Here is a 17,265-nt window from a genome sequence, read left to right on the forward strand (position 1 = left end):
TCCCTCATCTGGACCACATTTTGCAGCTGCTTTAGCAGCCTCTCCTCCCCAAGGGGTGTGGAGGTTTCTGTTTGTACCTTCCCAAATGGAGTTGCTGGATGTGTACCTTTATATTGGTCCAGAGATAAATTCAGTCATCTTCATGTCAACGTTTCTCATTGAATTATTGGCAGAAGAAGAGTTCACTGTGTACGAATTTTATCTTGTTGGGGCTCAGCCTGTCACTAATTCATCATCTTTATTAAACAAGAAACACTGGGAAGAGCAAAATGAAAGATAAGGCTGTTTGCCTTAAAAGTAGTGTAGTCCCATGGGGGAATAGAGATGATATTGCATTGTCAACTTAAAACAGTGCAGTCATTAAAGAAAATGTTTGAACTCATTTAAGCATGATTCATTACAGTGCAGCCTGCTGTTAAATGGGGGCAGTTGAGTTGGGATGACTTCATGGGTGCTGTATTTGCTTTCCAATAAATTCAGGCAAGGATTAGCTATTAATTCAAACCCAGAAATAGAAAATGTACAAATTCATATTAAAAGAGTCTCTTTAATGGGAATTGTTATCAAGCTTTCAGGCATTAGGCAGAGGAGGGATGCCTGTATAGATACATTGTGTAAGACAATTGTTTTTCATGGTAGATTTTCATAGTCTACCAAGGTGTGCTTAAAGCTTTTTGTTCTGTGCCAGCAAATCTAAAGAGAGAAATGTGAATTTATGCAGAAGGATGAAATTTTGTTTCCATTACTGTGAACGTGATTTCATTGACTTAACAAATTGAGTAGGAAAGGCCTGTTTCTAATAATGGCCTCTCATCTCTTGCTATAAACTTTGTAAGATTAACTTTTTTCTTTTTTAAATTACTGGAAAGCAGACTGTCTTGATTGCTAATGAAATGCAATACTGTGCTGCCTTGTTCTTATTCAAGCTTTACCCTCCAGGAGTCAGAACAACTATAACCTGAGACCAGGCTTTAAATTTCATTTAAAACTCTATTGGGAAGAATTATATCGATGTAAAAGAAGACGTTACTGCAAAATTGTAGGCTGTTACTGGCTAAATTAATTGTGAGTGGAGAACAGCAGTTTAAAGAATACATCTCTTCTCTTTAAATGGACTTTAAAATATATCTGTAGTTCTATTTCAAAACTACCTGTAGTGTAGTGTAGTCTAGTGAAGAATAAAATCCCTGCAGAGAGATTTGTGAGAATCAGCAGCAAATCAAGACAGTCTGCATTACAATATTCTTATTTTCTCCTGAGAAGTCTCTCCCAGGAAAACCTGTACTTTGTCATGTTGGTTGTCACTGGAACACACATGGTAGTAGATTCATCTTTATTAAGAACAAAATGCCACCCCAAAGTGGAGTTTTGGTAACTCTGAAGTGGGGTTTTTGTTTATACTGTGGAAGGGAGGGGGCATTTGAGACTTCCACAATTCCAGTCTATTAAAAGTGGAGCTGTTCTGAAGGACTCTCAGGCTGCCCTGGGTACATTTCAGAAGGATGTGTTTGAGGTGGGACCTGATCTTTCAGCTGTTTCTCTTTTCAATCACAAATTAACCAGCAATAACCTCACCTACGTGCCCTCAGATCTCATCTGTCTCCTCTCAGGAGTAGTCTAGATTATGCTGTATTAAGAATTTAGAGGTGGTTTTTTTACTGTATTTCATAGGAGAGACACAATGGAAAAGGAGAAAATGGATTCCTTTCTCATTTGCATTTAAATCTTTTGCCTGAAACACTGTCTAAAAAAATTAACAGTACAGATTCCAAAAATTAACTTTTTTTTTTTCTTTCATCCTATAGTTTACAAAAATATTGTCAAAACTCCAGTTACTCCCCATGGTGAAGTTCTGTCTTCTACTATTTGCCATAATTTGTAACACTGGGAATATTGGATACTGGATACTAGCACTCTTGTCTCTCAAAACCTAGTTTTATCTAGGTATTTTTTTCCCTGGGCTTTCAGCTCTGACAGATGTCCCTAAATACAGTTGAGATCTAAGTGGATATCCAAAACATTTGGTGGAGAGAGCAGAAATATCTGTCTCAATCTGCTTTGTGTTTTTGTTTCTTCTCATGTAAAACAATTTATCATCTACCCAGACTTTTTTCCAAATACTGAAAAAAACCCCAGCTTTAAAAAAGTTAACTTACTGTAAAGTGTTTAAACATCTGCCATGATTCTAAAATTGTAGGTCATAACAGACTTGTTCAACTGCTAAAAAACTTGCGTCCATATTTTCAAATCTTGACAGTTAGAAGCAGTTGGAATTAAGGAATTCTAATTAATTCTATGAAGTTTGTCAGCAAATTGTCTTATTGGTATGAATTAGTGACGTAACAATGGAACATTAACAAGACTTGAGAATTTTATGTTTTCTATGAGGTTTTCAGTATTTTCTTGTGCTACATCATGCAAATAAAAAAATCCTAAAGCTGGTGTGTTCACATATCCAGCTGTTTTGGGTTTTACAAGCAGGGGGACCCCTGTTAAAGGAGATGTATTTGGGGTTTGCTGCTCCTCCAGAGATGCGCAGTGACAAGCTGTGGATGTGACTTGGGGATTTTGTTTGAAAACTCCTATTTTTAAAGCAATTTGGGGTTTCTTGTAGACTGTACAGAAAGTCTTTTGTGCTGCTGTGCCAAACCCCAGGCTTGATGTAGATAATGTTTATAGTGATGTTGCAAATGGAAAGCATTATTTGATTCTAAGGTGGTATTAACAGTCAGGGAGACAAAGGATGGCTCGGCTTGTTTTCTTTGACTTCCCTGGAGCTCTGGTTTAACACACCTTGATGACCCCGTGGTAGCAATGTGTGGGTGAGTGGTTTCCTTTGTAACAGGGGTTGTTCATACTGAATATTGTCAGCACCACAAAGAGCAAACAGCCTTTAATGACGACATAATTTAGTAGCACTGTGAGTGTGTGTCATGCAGCGTCTGCAGCTTGATTCATCTCCTGGGCTTGCCCTGCTCTCCTGAGGGCTCAGCCCCAGTTCAGGGCCTTGGCAGTGTACAGTTTGTTTAGGGTAGAAATTGATACTTAAAAGGAGACAGTGAGAGACACAAACTAACCCTGCAGTGCCAGCAGTAAAGGTTTAACAGTGTGGAGAATACTGTGCTTGAAGTAAAGAGCCATTCACCTGCACGAAGTTTTTAAGGACTGAATATAATAATATAGCAATTTCACAAACAATAATCATGGACATAGAGGTGTTTTAATGCATATGGACTAATTGGTGTTCTCATGCTTTCAGGCCATGAATATATTGGTTCCCTTCATGTTTAAATATGCAGTGGACAACCTGAACCAGGTATCTGGGGACGTGCTGAACCTCGGCGATGCACCGAGCACTGTGGCAACCCTGGCAACTGCTGTTCTCGTGGGCTGTGAGTGGCATTCCCAAAGCTGGGGATGTGTTAATGTCCTTCAGGAAGGGAGGGAACAGCAGAGCTTCTGCCCCTTGCACTGCTGAGCACAGTGGATGGTTATTTCATGGCATCACAGAACAGTTTGGGTTGGAAGGGACCTTAAAACTCATCTCATTCCACCCCCTGCCACGGGCCCAGTCCAGCCTGCCCTCGGACACTTCCAAGGATAGGGCAGTCACAGCTTCTCTGGGTAACCTGTGCCAGGGCCTCCCCACCCTTACAGCCAAGAATTCCTTCCCAGTATCCCATCTCTCCCTGCCCTCTGGCAGTGGAAACCCATTGCCCCTTGTCCTGTCCCTGCAGGCCCTTGTCCCCAGTCTCTCTCCAGCTCTCCTGGAGCCCCTTTAGGCCCTGGAAGGGGCTCTCAGGTCTCCCTGGAGCCTTCTCTTCTCCAGGTGAGCACCCCCAGCTCTCCCAACCTGGCTCCAGAGCAGAGGGGCTCCAGCCCTCACAGAATCATAACTATTTCATAGTTACTCTCTGTTGATGTCTCTTCCCAATATTCTCTGACCTTGCTTCTGGTATTCCAATTAAAAATTGAAATAATGCTTACAGAAATCATTCTTGATTAAAAATCCTGCCCTTTCTCATAACCAGCTGCAAAAGAAACTGATTTAAATGGGCACACAATGGTTTGTAAATGAAAAATTGCATAAAGCTTGGACCAATTAAGTATAAATTACCTTTGAACTAGGAATGTTGAAAATATATAAAGAATGAGTCTAGTGTAATTTCATGCATGAAGGGAAGTTGAAAATATAATTATTTTCATTTTGTAAAGTTTTTCATCCTTTTTTAGATGGTATCTCAAGAGCGGGGGCAGCGTTGTTCAATGAAGCAAGAAATGCAGTATTTGGGAAAGTAGCTCAAAATTCCATTCGGAGGATCGCTAAGAATGTTTTCCTGCATCTTCACAACCTGGACTTGGCCTTCCATCTGAGCAGGCAGACAGGAGCTCTGTCAAAAACCATTGACAGAGGCACCAGGGGCATCAGTTTTGTCCTCAGTGCTTTAGTGTTTAATCTGGGACCTACAATGTTTGAAGTGGCTCTGGTCAGTGGAATTCTGGTGAGTGTTGTGTGTTCACTGCTGGGATTATCTCATTTAGGATTAATACATTGATTTGCTCTTACCAAAGTCTACTGAGTATTAATAATAATAGAATTTCAAAGGTGGTTGTGAAAGCAACTCCTGTAAAGGAGGGCAATCCATAATTTGCAAATATTAGTTACTTTGAATCAACTTATTTAAAATTATTTTCACATATAACTCCTGTCTTCAGCCAGTGGTGTTTATGTGGATAGTTTTCCATGTTTTTCTTCAGAATTCAAGGGTTGGACTTGACAATCTCAGAGGTCTTTTCCAGCCCGCTTGATTCTATGATTCTATGAATTGTTGGAAAAATGAAATCAGAAAAGTAAACTATGCACACAAGTGTCAAATATATCCAGGTAAATAGGGAGGAAGCAGAATATAAATGTCCAGGAATGTTGTGGGTTAGTGTGTTGATGACAGAGGAGGGAATGATTATTGGTTGTTTCCTGTCTTTTTTTTATCCAGAACTTCAAAGTGAAAATTAGCTTTTGGAAAATTGTCTTCTCCTTCTTGCTTAATAAGCTCAATTTTAATCTTTTCTTTTATAGATCACATTTCCTGTGTTTGAAATCAGGATCTTTGGGTGTTTCTGTGCTAAAATCTAAATCTTGATTACATAGCTTACACTAAATTAAGACCAAGAATCTCGTTTTGTTTATCTCCCTTTTTAGAAGGACTTACTCAAGTTTGAATGTAACAACATCAGTTAAAATGCCTGTTGATGCTGGGTTACATTTTATAACCCTTGGAAGTTGCAGCTCCAGCTGGCTCTCAGCCAACTGCCACCATGCTTTAATTTCTCAGGGCTTTTCTCTCCTGATGTGCTCTGAAGCAGAGAAGACACTTCATAAGTTGTCTTGCAAGGCCATTTATTTTTTCTTCCACAGTCTTCAGTTTTCTTTCAAAATCCACCCAAAAAGCATAGAAAGAAATACTTAATTGAGATAACAGCACAAACATCAGCAGCATTTATGTTTTATAATGGCAGAAATAACTTTGCAGTATTATTTACATCAGCTCTTGGTCATCACCTCCCATCTTTTTATCTAAATCCTTCTTGCTGCTTTCCTTTTGAGTTTATGCCTTTGTTTAGCCTCAAGCTGTTCAGAGCAGGGTTGGGAGTCCTTGTCTCAAAATTAGAATGGCTTAGCTGGAGACAACAGTGAAGTTTTGAAAATGATTACGACTTTTTCCTTTTTATTTTGTTTGAAATGTTCCAGTATTACAAATGCGGTGCCGAGTTTGCTTTAGTCACCCTGGGGACTCTGGGAGCCTACGCAGCGTTCACCATCGGGATCACCCAGTGGAGGTAAGGCAGGCCCTGCCCTCCCCCCAGGGCACTGGGGCTGAGCTCCCTGAGCTCCCTGAGCTCCTGCCCGTGCCCACCCTGCCCGTGCCCACCCTGCCTCTGCAGGACCAAGTTCCGCATCGAGATGAACAAGGCCGACAACGACGCCGGCAACGCTGCCATCGACTCACTGCTCAACTATGAGACTGTGAAGGTAAGGCCAGGCTTGACTCCCAGGCTCTTTGTCTTACTTGTGTCAGTGAGTCATAAGATTCATCTTTTACAGGGCTACAACTTTGGAGCAATAGCCTGGTTTTAAACATGATTCATTTGCAGAGCACTGCATGGCATGGACAGAGGAACATGGAGGTTTTAGTGGGGCTTGAAAGAATCTATTTGCTAATAGAGAGTGAGAAGTTTCCTTCATGACTGAATCACCTTCACCATCAGTTTCTGCAAAATGTAAACTTAGTCTTGAAGATGAAGTTTAGGTTGGATCTCAGAGAAAGGTTCTTCCCCAGAGGGTGGTTGGCACTGACCAGGCTCCCCAGGGCAGTGGGCACAGCCCCAAGGCTGCCAGAGCTCCAGGAGGGTTTGGACAGGGTGGGATTGATGGGATGTCCTGGGCAGGGTCAGGGGTTGAACTGGATTGAAGTTGATCCTTCCAGCTCAGCCTATTCTCTGATTCTTTTCTCTCTAGTTTTTAGATCTGTTGGAGAGCAGTTTTGTGTGTATCTGTGCATGTAGCATGTTAATACTCTATTTTGTAACAGCTTAAACAATCTGATGATGTTTGAGGCTGCCACATTTACCATTTTTGTGTATATTGTAGTATTTCAATAATGAAAAATACGAAGCCCAGCGGTATGATGAGTTCCTGAAGATCTATGAAAATGCCTCTCTGAAGACTACCTCTACTTTAGCTCTCCTCAACTTCGGACAGAGCGCTATATTTAGTGTTGGCTTAACAGCCATCATGGTGCTTGCCAGCCAGGGCATTCTTGCAGGTAACTCATCTGTCTATAAGCTAAAGATGACTCTCCTTTACCATGATTCATCCATAAGAGAGGAGTTAATTTTAACTAACCTGTGGTTGATGTGATAGTTCATTTTGAGTGGTTTTACTTGAGAGCTTTTACTTAAGAGTTTTGCCTGTTTCTGCTTCTTGTAGTATTATTAATTCCATGATATATAGGTATATATATAGCAATAACTGGTATAATTTCATCAAAAACATTTTAAAAGTTAAGCAGTTAGAGAAAGATCCCAAAAAAATGTCACTTCAGGAAGTTTCTGTTGAAGGCTTATGAAAGACACTTTTAAACATGCAAATACTTCTGTGGGCCTTCTACCAAGACCCTCTGTTTTTCCCCTTCTTCCTTTCTGTGTTGGCAAGACTCAGGACTTTTCCCCAAAGTGTATATACTCATGTGCTTTGTCTCCAGTAGTTTTATTACCAGTGTCCTTCACTTTCCTTAGATTAATAAGGCACATTATTCAAACAATTGTTTCCATAAGTTAGGGGTTTTAATCTGTGTTTGTCTAATTTACTACACGAAGATTGCTTGTTTAGGAAGACAAAGTACAATTCAATTACAGTATTGGGGCGAGGCTCAGCTAAAGCAAGGTGGTTTTAGAGTAAAAATAATGATGTTTTAAACACTATTAACGTCCAGAAGAGTTTGAAGGGCAGACATTTAAACCATATGGTCTTTTTTGCATCTGCTTTTCCCTTTTTAAGAGATGCCAGGGCAGAGAAGGGTTACACTGTGAACAGATCAGTCAGGAGGTGCAGTTCATGACTGTTTAGGAAAATTTAGAATAGCTTTAAGCAGGATGGTAGAAATATGGCTTTAAATCATCTTTCTGGGCCTGTTTCAGCTGAACTAACTCGGTACTTACCTTAAGCTGTGTGTCATCCTGAGTTTTCCCTTGGTCAACCTGTTTGATACTAAGCTGCCCAGAGGTTCTCACTGTGGGTTTTAGCAGCTCTGTGGTCTATAGTATGATCATGACAAATTCTATCAGTTAGATTTGTCTGTAATTGTACTTAAGATTGTCTTTCCTGATTTGTGCTCTCATATTTTAGCTGCTCCCCTTCTAACTTATTTAGGCCCCTTTATGTTTCTCTCTGTGGAATTTACAACTGCACAATCTAATGTTTTATATGCTGCTTGCCTAATTTTCCAGTGCTATTTTATCTTTTTTAAAGTGAAATCCACACAAACATTGCCATTCATTTCAGGCACCTTCCTATATAAAATCTGATCTTCTGGGAATGGGTTTTGTTTGCTATTTAAACATATAGGTTTAGAAATGGGGTAAAACAAACTAGAATTGATTGACTTGATTATTTTTTTAAATCTTTTGGTACTTCCTGACAAGACAACCCTTCAAGTCTCCTTATTCTCTCACATCCATTTTGTCTTAAGGCAGCCTTTCTGTTGGAGATCTAGTAATGGTGAATGGATTGCTGTTCCAGCTTTCTCTTCCCCTAAACTTCCTGGGAACAGTATACAGAGAGACAAGACAAGCACTTATAGATATGAATACCTTGTTTACACTTCTCAGTGTAGATACCAAAATTAAAGTAAGTAGTAGCTTATTTTCCTAAAATATCTGGGTATTTAATAGGGCTGTTTGTGGCAATGCCGTCATTTTGTCCCATTTTCTTACCTTCCAGGTTTAATTTCTGTTCATGAATGAGTTGTGTGTAAGGATGCTGTTCTGCTTCCTCTTTAGGTGCAGTTACTGCAATAGCAGTTGAGTATTTTTCCTGCAGAGAAGCAAAAGTTGTTTCGTGGAAGCTGTGTTTGTATTGAGATATTTTTTGTTTAAGTATTCATGCCTCGTGCTTGAATTTTTATTGGTAATTAATGATGCAGAATTTATTATTGCAAAAGAAGTTGTGAGGCAGAGTGTTCACAGCAGAAATTTTTACCTCCTTTGGGGAAAAGGATGAGCGAACCAATGTCACTTGTGCAGCAAATGATAATTATTTTCCACATATCCGAGCTGGAGTGGCTGTTTGCCTTTTTCTGAGCTGGGAATGGACTGTTGAACCATTGGAGATAGTTTCTGGGCAGCAGATAAGGTGGAACTCTTCTTTTAACAGGACAAAGAGCTGGCTCCCCCCCTGCAGATCACCCCCCAGACTGCTGCCATCGCCTTTGATAATGTGCATTTCGAGTACCTTGAGGGGCAGAAAGTCCTTTCTGGAGTGTCCTTTGAAGTCCCTGCAGGAAAGAAAGTGGCCATTGTAGGAGGTAGTGGGTCAGGGTGGGTAAATGGACTAAATATGCCAATCAATGCAGAATTTAGTTTCTTAAACACAGTGCTTCTTGTGTTTGCTTTTTGTAATTTTTGTTTGTGACATCAATTCCAATTGAAGATTGTAAATGGGAAACCAGAATGTAACATTAACTTCAATTCTTTTCAATTCCAGGAAAAGCACAATTGTGAGATTATTATTTCGTTTCTATGAACCTCAGAAAGGAAATATTTATGTTGCTGGACAGAACATCCAAGATGTCAGTTTGGAAAGTCTGAGAAAGGCAATAGGAGTTGTACCTCAGGTATTCCATGTTTCCTTCTCCCCAGTAGTCCATTGCAATAGTAATTCTCAGTGTTCTGGCGCTGTGGTTCAGTGGAGGTCAATCCTAATGCAGTGGTGTTGTCTTAATTCCTTTGAAAGTCACCATGCCTGTTTTTTTTTTTCCCCAGGAAATATTATGTTTTAATGTGCATCATCATATAGATCCAATTTCTGAAATGTGTTTAAGCCTCCCCATGAGAAACTGCCTCCAGCTTTAAGTGATTTAGCTTTATAGTTGATTACCACCCATAATGAGTTAGCAAAGTGGTGAAACTATGCATGACGTACATATTTAGGACACAAAATGTATTAATCCCATTTTTGGGGAAAGAAATTTCCCCAAACACTTTAACATTCAGGCTTTGTAGAAAAATATAAGCTGTTCTGTATTGATTTCTTTCATGGTTTGGGGACAGTTTTGTCATGGTTTCTTCTTTGAAATGTTCTTTCCCCCACTGCAGGATGCTGTTCTCTTCCATAACACCATCTACTACAACCTGCTGTATGGCAACACAGGGGCCAGCCCCGAGGAGGTGTACGGGGTGGCCAGGCTGGCAGGGATCCACGATGCCATCCTCAGGATGCCCAATGGCTACAACACCCAGGTCGGGGAGCGAGGCCTCAAACTCTCAGGTAGGATCTCAAACACACAAGTTCTTTATGTGCCTTTTGCTGCCCCAAAGTTCAATGCAGAGTTTATTCCTGTGCTGGTTTAAAAGTTAACCAGCAGGGGAAATGAACTCAATTCAAAAGAGAGATTTATAAGTCAGAATAACAATTTATTAAAATAATGCAATAAGTACAATTATACAGACAGACAAGTGGTTTTAACCTGCAAAACCCAAATGTATAACCCAGCACCCTGGGGTATGAACAAAAGTGGTGTTCCTTGGCCCCCCCAAGTCCAAAGTAAAGGGAGAGGGGAAAAACCTGCTGGTGGGAGAGCTGCTGCAGTCTGGTCAGAAAGTGGTGATTGCAGTCCAGTCGAGGGTGGTGGTCTCAGTCTGGTTGAAGGCGGTGGTCTGCTGTCTTCCTCTGGATCCCACGAGAGGTGGAAAGGTTCCCAAACTCCCAGTTATATACTCTCCAGTTCAGGAGGGAGTGCTCAGTCCCTCCCTCAGAGCGGGGAATTCCATCAAAGGGTATCAGAGTGGGGAATTCCATAAAAGGGCATGAGGACAGGAGCACAGGCCTCTGCTGACAACAGTTTCTGGGAAATGGCATGGAAGGCTATAGAATACACAGTTTTGGGTTACACCCATTCAGTGATGAATTGGTCCCAGCCATTCTAACCAGGACAATTCCTCAGTCAGACTTGCTTTTAGCTTATTTACCTTATGATACAGAATCGTTAGTGTTGGAAAAGACCTCCAAGATCATCAAGTCCACCCTTTGATTAGATCCCACCATGCCCACTGAACCATAGTGCCAAGTGCCACGTGAACACTTCCAGGGGCAGTGACTCCACTGTTGCCCTGGGCAGCCTGTGCCAATGCTTAACCACTCTTTCAGTGAAGAAGGTTTTCCTAATATCCAACCTGAACCTCCCCTGGTGCAACTTGAGCCCGTTTCCTCTCCTGTCCCTTCTTCCCTGGGAGCAGAGCCCAGCCCCCCCCAGCTCCCCCCTCCTGTCAGGGAGTTGCAGAGCCAGAAGGTCCCCCCTGAGCCTCCTTTTCTCCAGGCTGAGCCCCCCCAGCTCCATCAGCTGCTCCAGCCCCTTCCCCAGCTCTGTTCCCTTCTCTGGACATGCTCCAGCCCCTCAATGTCCTCATAGTGAGGGGCCCAAAAAACATAACTATAAAGGCTAAATATTAATATGAAGATCCACAGTGTAAGGCAGCTGGAGTTTTAAAGGAGTGTATTTTCAGGGGATATTGTTGTGTGAGATGATATGTAAGCATGGATATGCATCTATGTAAAAATGCTCTTTCTCATAATCTGACTAGTGGCATAAAAGGGGAAACTTTCTGTGTGTGTGCTTTGGGCCCTGTTCATGCTGAAGGGCAGGAGCAGAGGGTGCAGGGGGTGCAGCAGAGCTCCTGCCTGGTGTGGGGACAGCTCTCTGTGGTGTTTCTTACTCTGCAGCTGCTGCAGTCAGGAGTCCTGGTCTCTTTGTAACAGCAGATCAGAGGTTACAGCCTGTCCCCAGAACAGTGTGCATGGCAGCTGAAGGGGAATACAGGGAAGAGGACAAGGGAAATAAGAGATGTGAAACACAAATCTGGGTGAGGGAAGAGAAAGATACAAAATAGGTACTGGCAGAACGGGAGAGAATGTGAAGCCTGTCTTCCCACACTAGTAATTTCTAGAAAGAGGATTTGACTAACAATAGATTTGAAATGTCTTGGTGTTTGTAAAAGGATAGAATGGTTTGTGTTGAAGGGGATCTTCTAAAAATCATCTAGACCAACCCCCCTGCTGTGAGCAGGGACTAGATCAGGTTGCTCAAAGCCTTAACCTTGTGTTGAGGTTTAGATTGGATTTTAGGAAAAATTTCTTCACCCAAAGGGTTGTCGAGGCCTGGCACAGCTGCCCAGGGCAGTGGCAGAGTCCCCATCCCTGGGGGGATTTAAAAGTTGTGTGGACATGGCCTTCCAGTGCTGGGGAATGGTTGGACTCAGTGGGCTCAGAGGGCTTTTCCAGCCTGGACAGTTCCATGATTCAGTGTCCCATTCTGAATCTGGAGCATTGTGTGTGGGTGTGTCAGAGTTCCCTTCTGACCTCCAGACTGCTGTAACAGAGCCTGTCTGAAAATGGGTTCTGCCTTTACTCCATCCTTCATTTTGTGCTGCCACTGTGATGGTCATAAACACCCACCTGCCAGTGCTTCAACAAAAGTGTGTTTAGAAAGCGAAAGGAAGTGTGGAAATGTGTTCTTTTCCTGCTTTATTTGTATTTAAGGAAAATAAGAGTATGTAAAATACTTAGGAGAAAGACAATGGAATTCCTTGGGGACAGAAAAAGAGCTTATTGTGGGTATCTGCCACTGAAATAGCAGCTTCACTTTCTTATTTTCAGCAGTTAGATGAACATTGGCAAATAACAGTAGTAACCAAGCTCCAGGAGTGTGTGCAGTGAGGCTGCAGGAGTCCTGGGCTAGTGCTCTCAGGAGGGGTTAAGTTGATCAGAGGATTGGAGATACCAAATGAAAATCTTTGAGGTCCTTCAGTAGCTCTGTAAAAATATGGCATCTGTTACTTGGAATCTCTAGTTTTCTGAGTAGTAGAATGGCTCCCTAAATTTCTATAAAAGTTTAATTTCTATTCCTATAAAAGATTAATTTCTGCATCTGTTTTGTTGTTCTTGGGGGGTTTTTTAAGTTGGTTGAGGCTTCGTATACTTCTGGTCTAAGGAAAGCACAAAGTCCTGATTTATGTCTTGTTTTTAAATAGTATTTTGTGGCAGAAATAGTGGGGGTGAAAGGCCTGTGAATTGAAGGGTCCTCTTTGAAATCCAGGTGTTTTATGTGCATGATGGAAAACCGAGGTTTTAGTTGCATTTAGTGCAGTTCCTAGTGGTCTCAGTGATTGATTCATTAACAGTGCAGAGTGAAAACCAAATTGTTTAGGCTTTTCCAAGTAGAATCCATATCAGTGTTTTCTCATAGATTTGTGATAGACAGAGCCAAACCCCTGCCTCCATAAATGGAACTGTTAATGTGCTGCTGTCCTGAGTGTGAATGGGGAAGAGCATGAAATAAGGATGTGCTACAAATGTAAGGGTTTTTGTTGTTGCAGTATGTCTTTCAAGCATGGATATTGTCAAGCTGTGAGTTCTGAACATGCTGTAAAGGAGAGGGAGGAAGAGCACATTAAAATAGGCTGAGTAAATTGTACAGTTCTAATTGCTCTGAGTTCTGCCAAAGACAGTCTAAAATGTGAACTGCAGCATTTCCATCAGCCTTTTAAATGGTTTATGAAAGCATGTTCTCTCCTGATAGGAATGGAACATTAACAAGGATATAATGGTATTAAATGGAATGTTTTGAAGTCTCGAGTAAAACAAAGAAGGACAAGTGCACAAATGTGACGTGTATGCATCACATACCAAATGTTTAGCAGATTTTAAGTTCTCAAATGCACCTGTTTTCCTGTCTGTAAAAGTTGCCCCGAAGTTATTCTTGAGTAGATGTTGGCTGTAAGAATTTTGAAGGAAGGGAAACTAGTCTGAAACTGGGTTACACCAGAAACCAACAGGCTGTAGAGTGCAGACTGAAGGTGGTTTCCAGTACCACACTAACTGTGTTCTTGAGTGACATTTACCATCATGGAGTGCAAAGTTAGATAAATATCAAGGAGAGACCTGAAAGACACAATGGATGAGCAAGATGCATGAAATGCAGTGCAGCAGCATGGACAGAGCACTGGTGGTTTGGGAGAGAAAACGGGGTTTGTGTGTGCAGAGTTACCGGCTGGGGCAGAGCTCAGGCCAGGGAAAAGGGCTCATGCTCCAGGTGTGCAGAGGGACCAGCTGTACAGCACTGGTTCTGACCTGGGCCAGGGTCCTGCCTTAGAGCAGATACAAAATAATTCTCTGTCCTTTTCCAGAAGGATAAGCAATCTTGAATCACCAGGGAGCAGGAACTTGTATGGTATCTTATGTAACGTGTCAGACCTTTGTCAGCAGTAACTATGATGTCTATTAAGAAAAAACCCAAGAACCAACCCTCAGAAGTCACGTCTGCTGCTGAATTTACACTGTCACAATTCTAACTTTTTTTTTTTTTCTTTTTTCCCCTCTTCCCCCTCATTCAGGTGGAGAAAAGCAAAGAGTTGCAATTGCTAGAGCAATGTTAAAGGACCCACATATTTTTCTCTATGATGAAGCCACATCATCTTTAGATTCAATTACAGAAGAGGTAAATTGGGATAAAAAATTCTAAAATTTAAGTGGTGCAATGGTGTCTGATTCCGATACTTTTTCCCTGTTCTTTTCCTCTCAGAAAGAATTCTGTTCTTTTCACCAAATTGCTGTCAAGTGTTTTCTCAGTAGTATTAAGAGATCCTGTGTCTAAGCCATTGTCCTAAAGACCAGGGCAGAGATGCTGAGTCTGTCTACTGGAGACATAGTGAGGGGTATCAGCTGTCTCTGGGATATTTTCTTGTACACTCTGGAGGTCCCCTTCACCTTTACACATTCATCCCTTGAAACTGGTGCAAATACCTGAGGTGGCCTTAAAGTGTGAAGCTTTCCAATCCACTTTAAAAGGTGTTTAGATGACATCTAGCTTCTTTTAAAAATGCCTTATAAATCATTGTGACATAATGCAGGACAGAAAACCTCTTGTTTGTTGTGCAGCATCTTTCTGAGATGCAGATCAGATAGGTGTGACCTGCAGTGCTGGTGTTCATTTGTGTTCATTTCCCAGGAAGGGCTGTGACATGGATGTCGTGACACTGTGACAGGAACTGCATCAAGGCTTCATAACAACATCTTAGTTTAAGCACAAACCCCTCAGCCCCAGCAGTAATTTCCTGAACTAATGTCATCAAGGACTAGAGCTAAGCTGTGGCTGTGTTCACTTATGCAGATTATTGAGCGAATTTATTGACCTGTACTCACTACATTACTTTCATTTTCCAGATACAAAGAAATCAGAGTGTGAACTGTATATCCATATAGCACAGCACTGAAATGTAGCACAGCTCCCTCGTGGGCCAGCAATGTCCATAACACAGTTCTGCAGAACAGCACGTGGACTCTTTCTCTTGTTTTGCTCTATCTATTGCAAGAGTCGTAAGCAAAGCTGAAAGTTGCACAGCAGAAATGCACTTGAAAGGCAGCAAATGCAAGTGAGCCCTTTCCACAAGACTGTGCCTGGGAATAGAAATGTTTTCTTTTTTGTCAGAAGGTTTTCAGGGAACTGAAGAGGACCCTTCACTGACGATAGTGAGGGCACAAATTCCCAGTCAGTGCTCCTTGCAGAGGAATGTGGTTTGGGAAGGTGACAGAGTGCTCACTGCATAGATAGATGATTCCCAGGATTGCTTTAACTTTATATTCAACCTTGACATGATATTGAGGGGGATTTTTTCCTTTAACTTTCATTGGAAAGTATTATTATGATGATGATGATGAGTTATTTTCAGATGCTTTTGCTGCTGTTTGTTGCTTGTGTACCATGCTCCATGGGAAGGTTTTCCTGAAATCTAGTGACCTGTCTCTTCCTTTGTCCCTGGGGATAGCTGTGTTTTTCTGTGAACACAAGCTTTTTTTTTTTTTTTTTTGCAGTTTGAGGTTTTATCAGAACCACAGATATTTCATGCTTGGGACTCTTCTGTTTCTTTGGTAGATGCTTGTGGCTGTTTGTTATTATGAAGCTGTAGCAGTACCAGAAGTGTTTCTCTAAACTTATTTACAGTAATTTGCATATTTCCAGCAGCATTTAATTTCTCCTCATGCCAGCCAGGAGTGTGTAAGAGTTTGTCTGTGTTCCAATCTTGCAGAACATTCTCAAAGCCATGAGGGCCATGGTGAAGCACCGCACGTCGATTTTCATTGCTCACAGGTTGTCCACGGTGGTGGATGCAGACGAGATCATCGTGCTGGATCAGGTGAGGAATCCCCTGGGCTGTGGGGCTTCCACAGCCAGGCAGTGTTTGCTTCAGGAACTCTCTGTGTCCAGTTTGAATTATCACATTCCCACCGAGGTGCTGAAAGCTCTTCCTTTGGCAGTGAACCATGTTGGAAAGTTCTAGCTCAAGCTTAGCTTTTTATACGTTTCTCTTCACAAACTTGCACGTGTGACTCTCTCGTATGCTGTTATTTTTTATGGCTCACTGTTGCATGGTTTTGATCTAATTTATTACATGCTTCTGTCAGATGAATTTACTAAAATGTTCCCCCAATTTATGCTTCACTCTCGTTGCTCAGTGAGCATCTATTTTTCACATACATCCATTTTTTTATTTCAATGGAAAGAGACAGGACAGCATGTTCTGTTTCCATGCAGATAGAATGACTGCAGGATTGTTCAACCTAATTATGTTATAAATCTGAGCACCATTCTCTGTTGTACCTGTAGAAAAATGTGATTATTTCCTTTCTCTTCTAGGAAAAAAACAATAAATTTTAACATTTAATTTGCTAATACCACTATTGAGCTGTTACCTCATGCTCAGTGTGTCCAAAGTCCATTTTCTTCTCTATTACCCATACCTGGCAAGAGATTTAAAATAAACAAATGTCCTTATGATAACTTCATAATTACTCTTTTAACTGATAATGCTGAAAGTACAGTGCTCTAATCTGCTGATAATAGATGTTAAATTTATCTTTGCATTCATTTTTATCAGTTGCTATTTATATGCTTGTGATCATAGGTGTATTTAGTGACTTAAAATACACATCTAAAAGCAAATAAATTATTCCTACAGTACATTCAGTGGTTTCATGGAGAATTAGAACAAACTCTTACGAAATGGTGACATTCATGACTATTTTTGCTACACAAATCTCAGCTTTATATGAATCTCAGAATGAAGTAGTGGAATAAATCACTTGCAGTGCTCCATGGAGTTTTTATTCAATTTTGATCTGCTTTGTTTTTTCAGCTTTTGCTGAAAATCCTTTCCTGAGGTGTATCCCTTATCCAAGTGCATGTTAAAACATCTTGCAAGTGTTTTTTAACGTGTTACAAGGCGATCTGCAGCTTTTTGTTTTCGACGCAAGTTTTCACAGCTTACTAAGAGTGTGTTTTGTGTTAGAGTGTAACTGTTAAATTAAAAATGAAAGCACAGCCTGGAACTGTAAAAGAGCCGGGGTGCTCCCTTTCCTGAGGGATGCTGGTGGGACTGGGAGTGGGGATGGGGCAGGCAGTGCCCCACAGCTCCTGAGGCTGCACCTCCTGCCAG

At 41.3% G+C, this 17,265-nt stretch overlaps 1 protein-coding gene across 2 annotated transcripts in view; it reads left to right on the top strand.

The window, feature by feature from the left end:
• Positions 1-17,265, top strand: part of ABCB7 (ATP binding cassette subfamily B member 7) — a 41,656-nt gene that overhangs the window by 18,811 nt on the left and 5,580 nt on the right. For both annotated transcript variants that reach the window (XR_003536320.1, XM_027696073.1), the window contains exons 5-15: positions 3,260-3,392; positions 4,234-4,502; positions 5,750-5,838; positions 5,944-6,031; positions 6,650-6,824; positions 8,250-8,407; positions 8,933-9,096; positions 9,263-9,392; positions 9,874-10,045; positions 14,167-14,270; positions 15,859-15,966. Coding sequence is in view for 1 of the 2 variants with exons in the window: in XM_027696073.1 (XP_027551874.1) it covers positions 3,260-3,392; positions 4,234-4,502; positions 5,750-5,838; positions 5,944-6,031; positions 6,650-6,824; positions 8,250-8,407; positions 8,933-9,096; positions 9,263-9,392; positions 9,874-10,045; positions 14,167-14,270; positions 15,859-15,966 (1,590 nt within the window). In the remaining variant the exon portion in view is untranslated. The remainder of the gene's footprint in view (positions 1-3,259; positions 3,393-4,233; positions 4,503-5,749; positions 5,839-5,943; positions 6,032-6,649; positions 6,825-8,249; positions 8,408-8,932; positions 9,097-9,262; positions 9,393-9,873; positions 10,046-14,166; positions 14,271-15,858; positions 15,967-17,265) is intronic.

The sequence above is a fragment of the Neopelma chrysocephalum genome, unplaced genomic scaffold (assembly GCF_003984885.1).
Source record: "Neopelma chrysocephalum unplaced genomic scaffold, ASM398488v2 Primary Assembly neopelma1_105, whole genome shotgun sequence".
Lineage (NCBI taxonomy): Eukaryota > Metazoa > Chordata > Aves > Passeriformes > Pipridae > Neopelma > Neopelma chrysocephalum.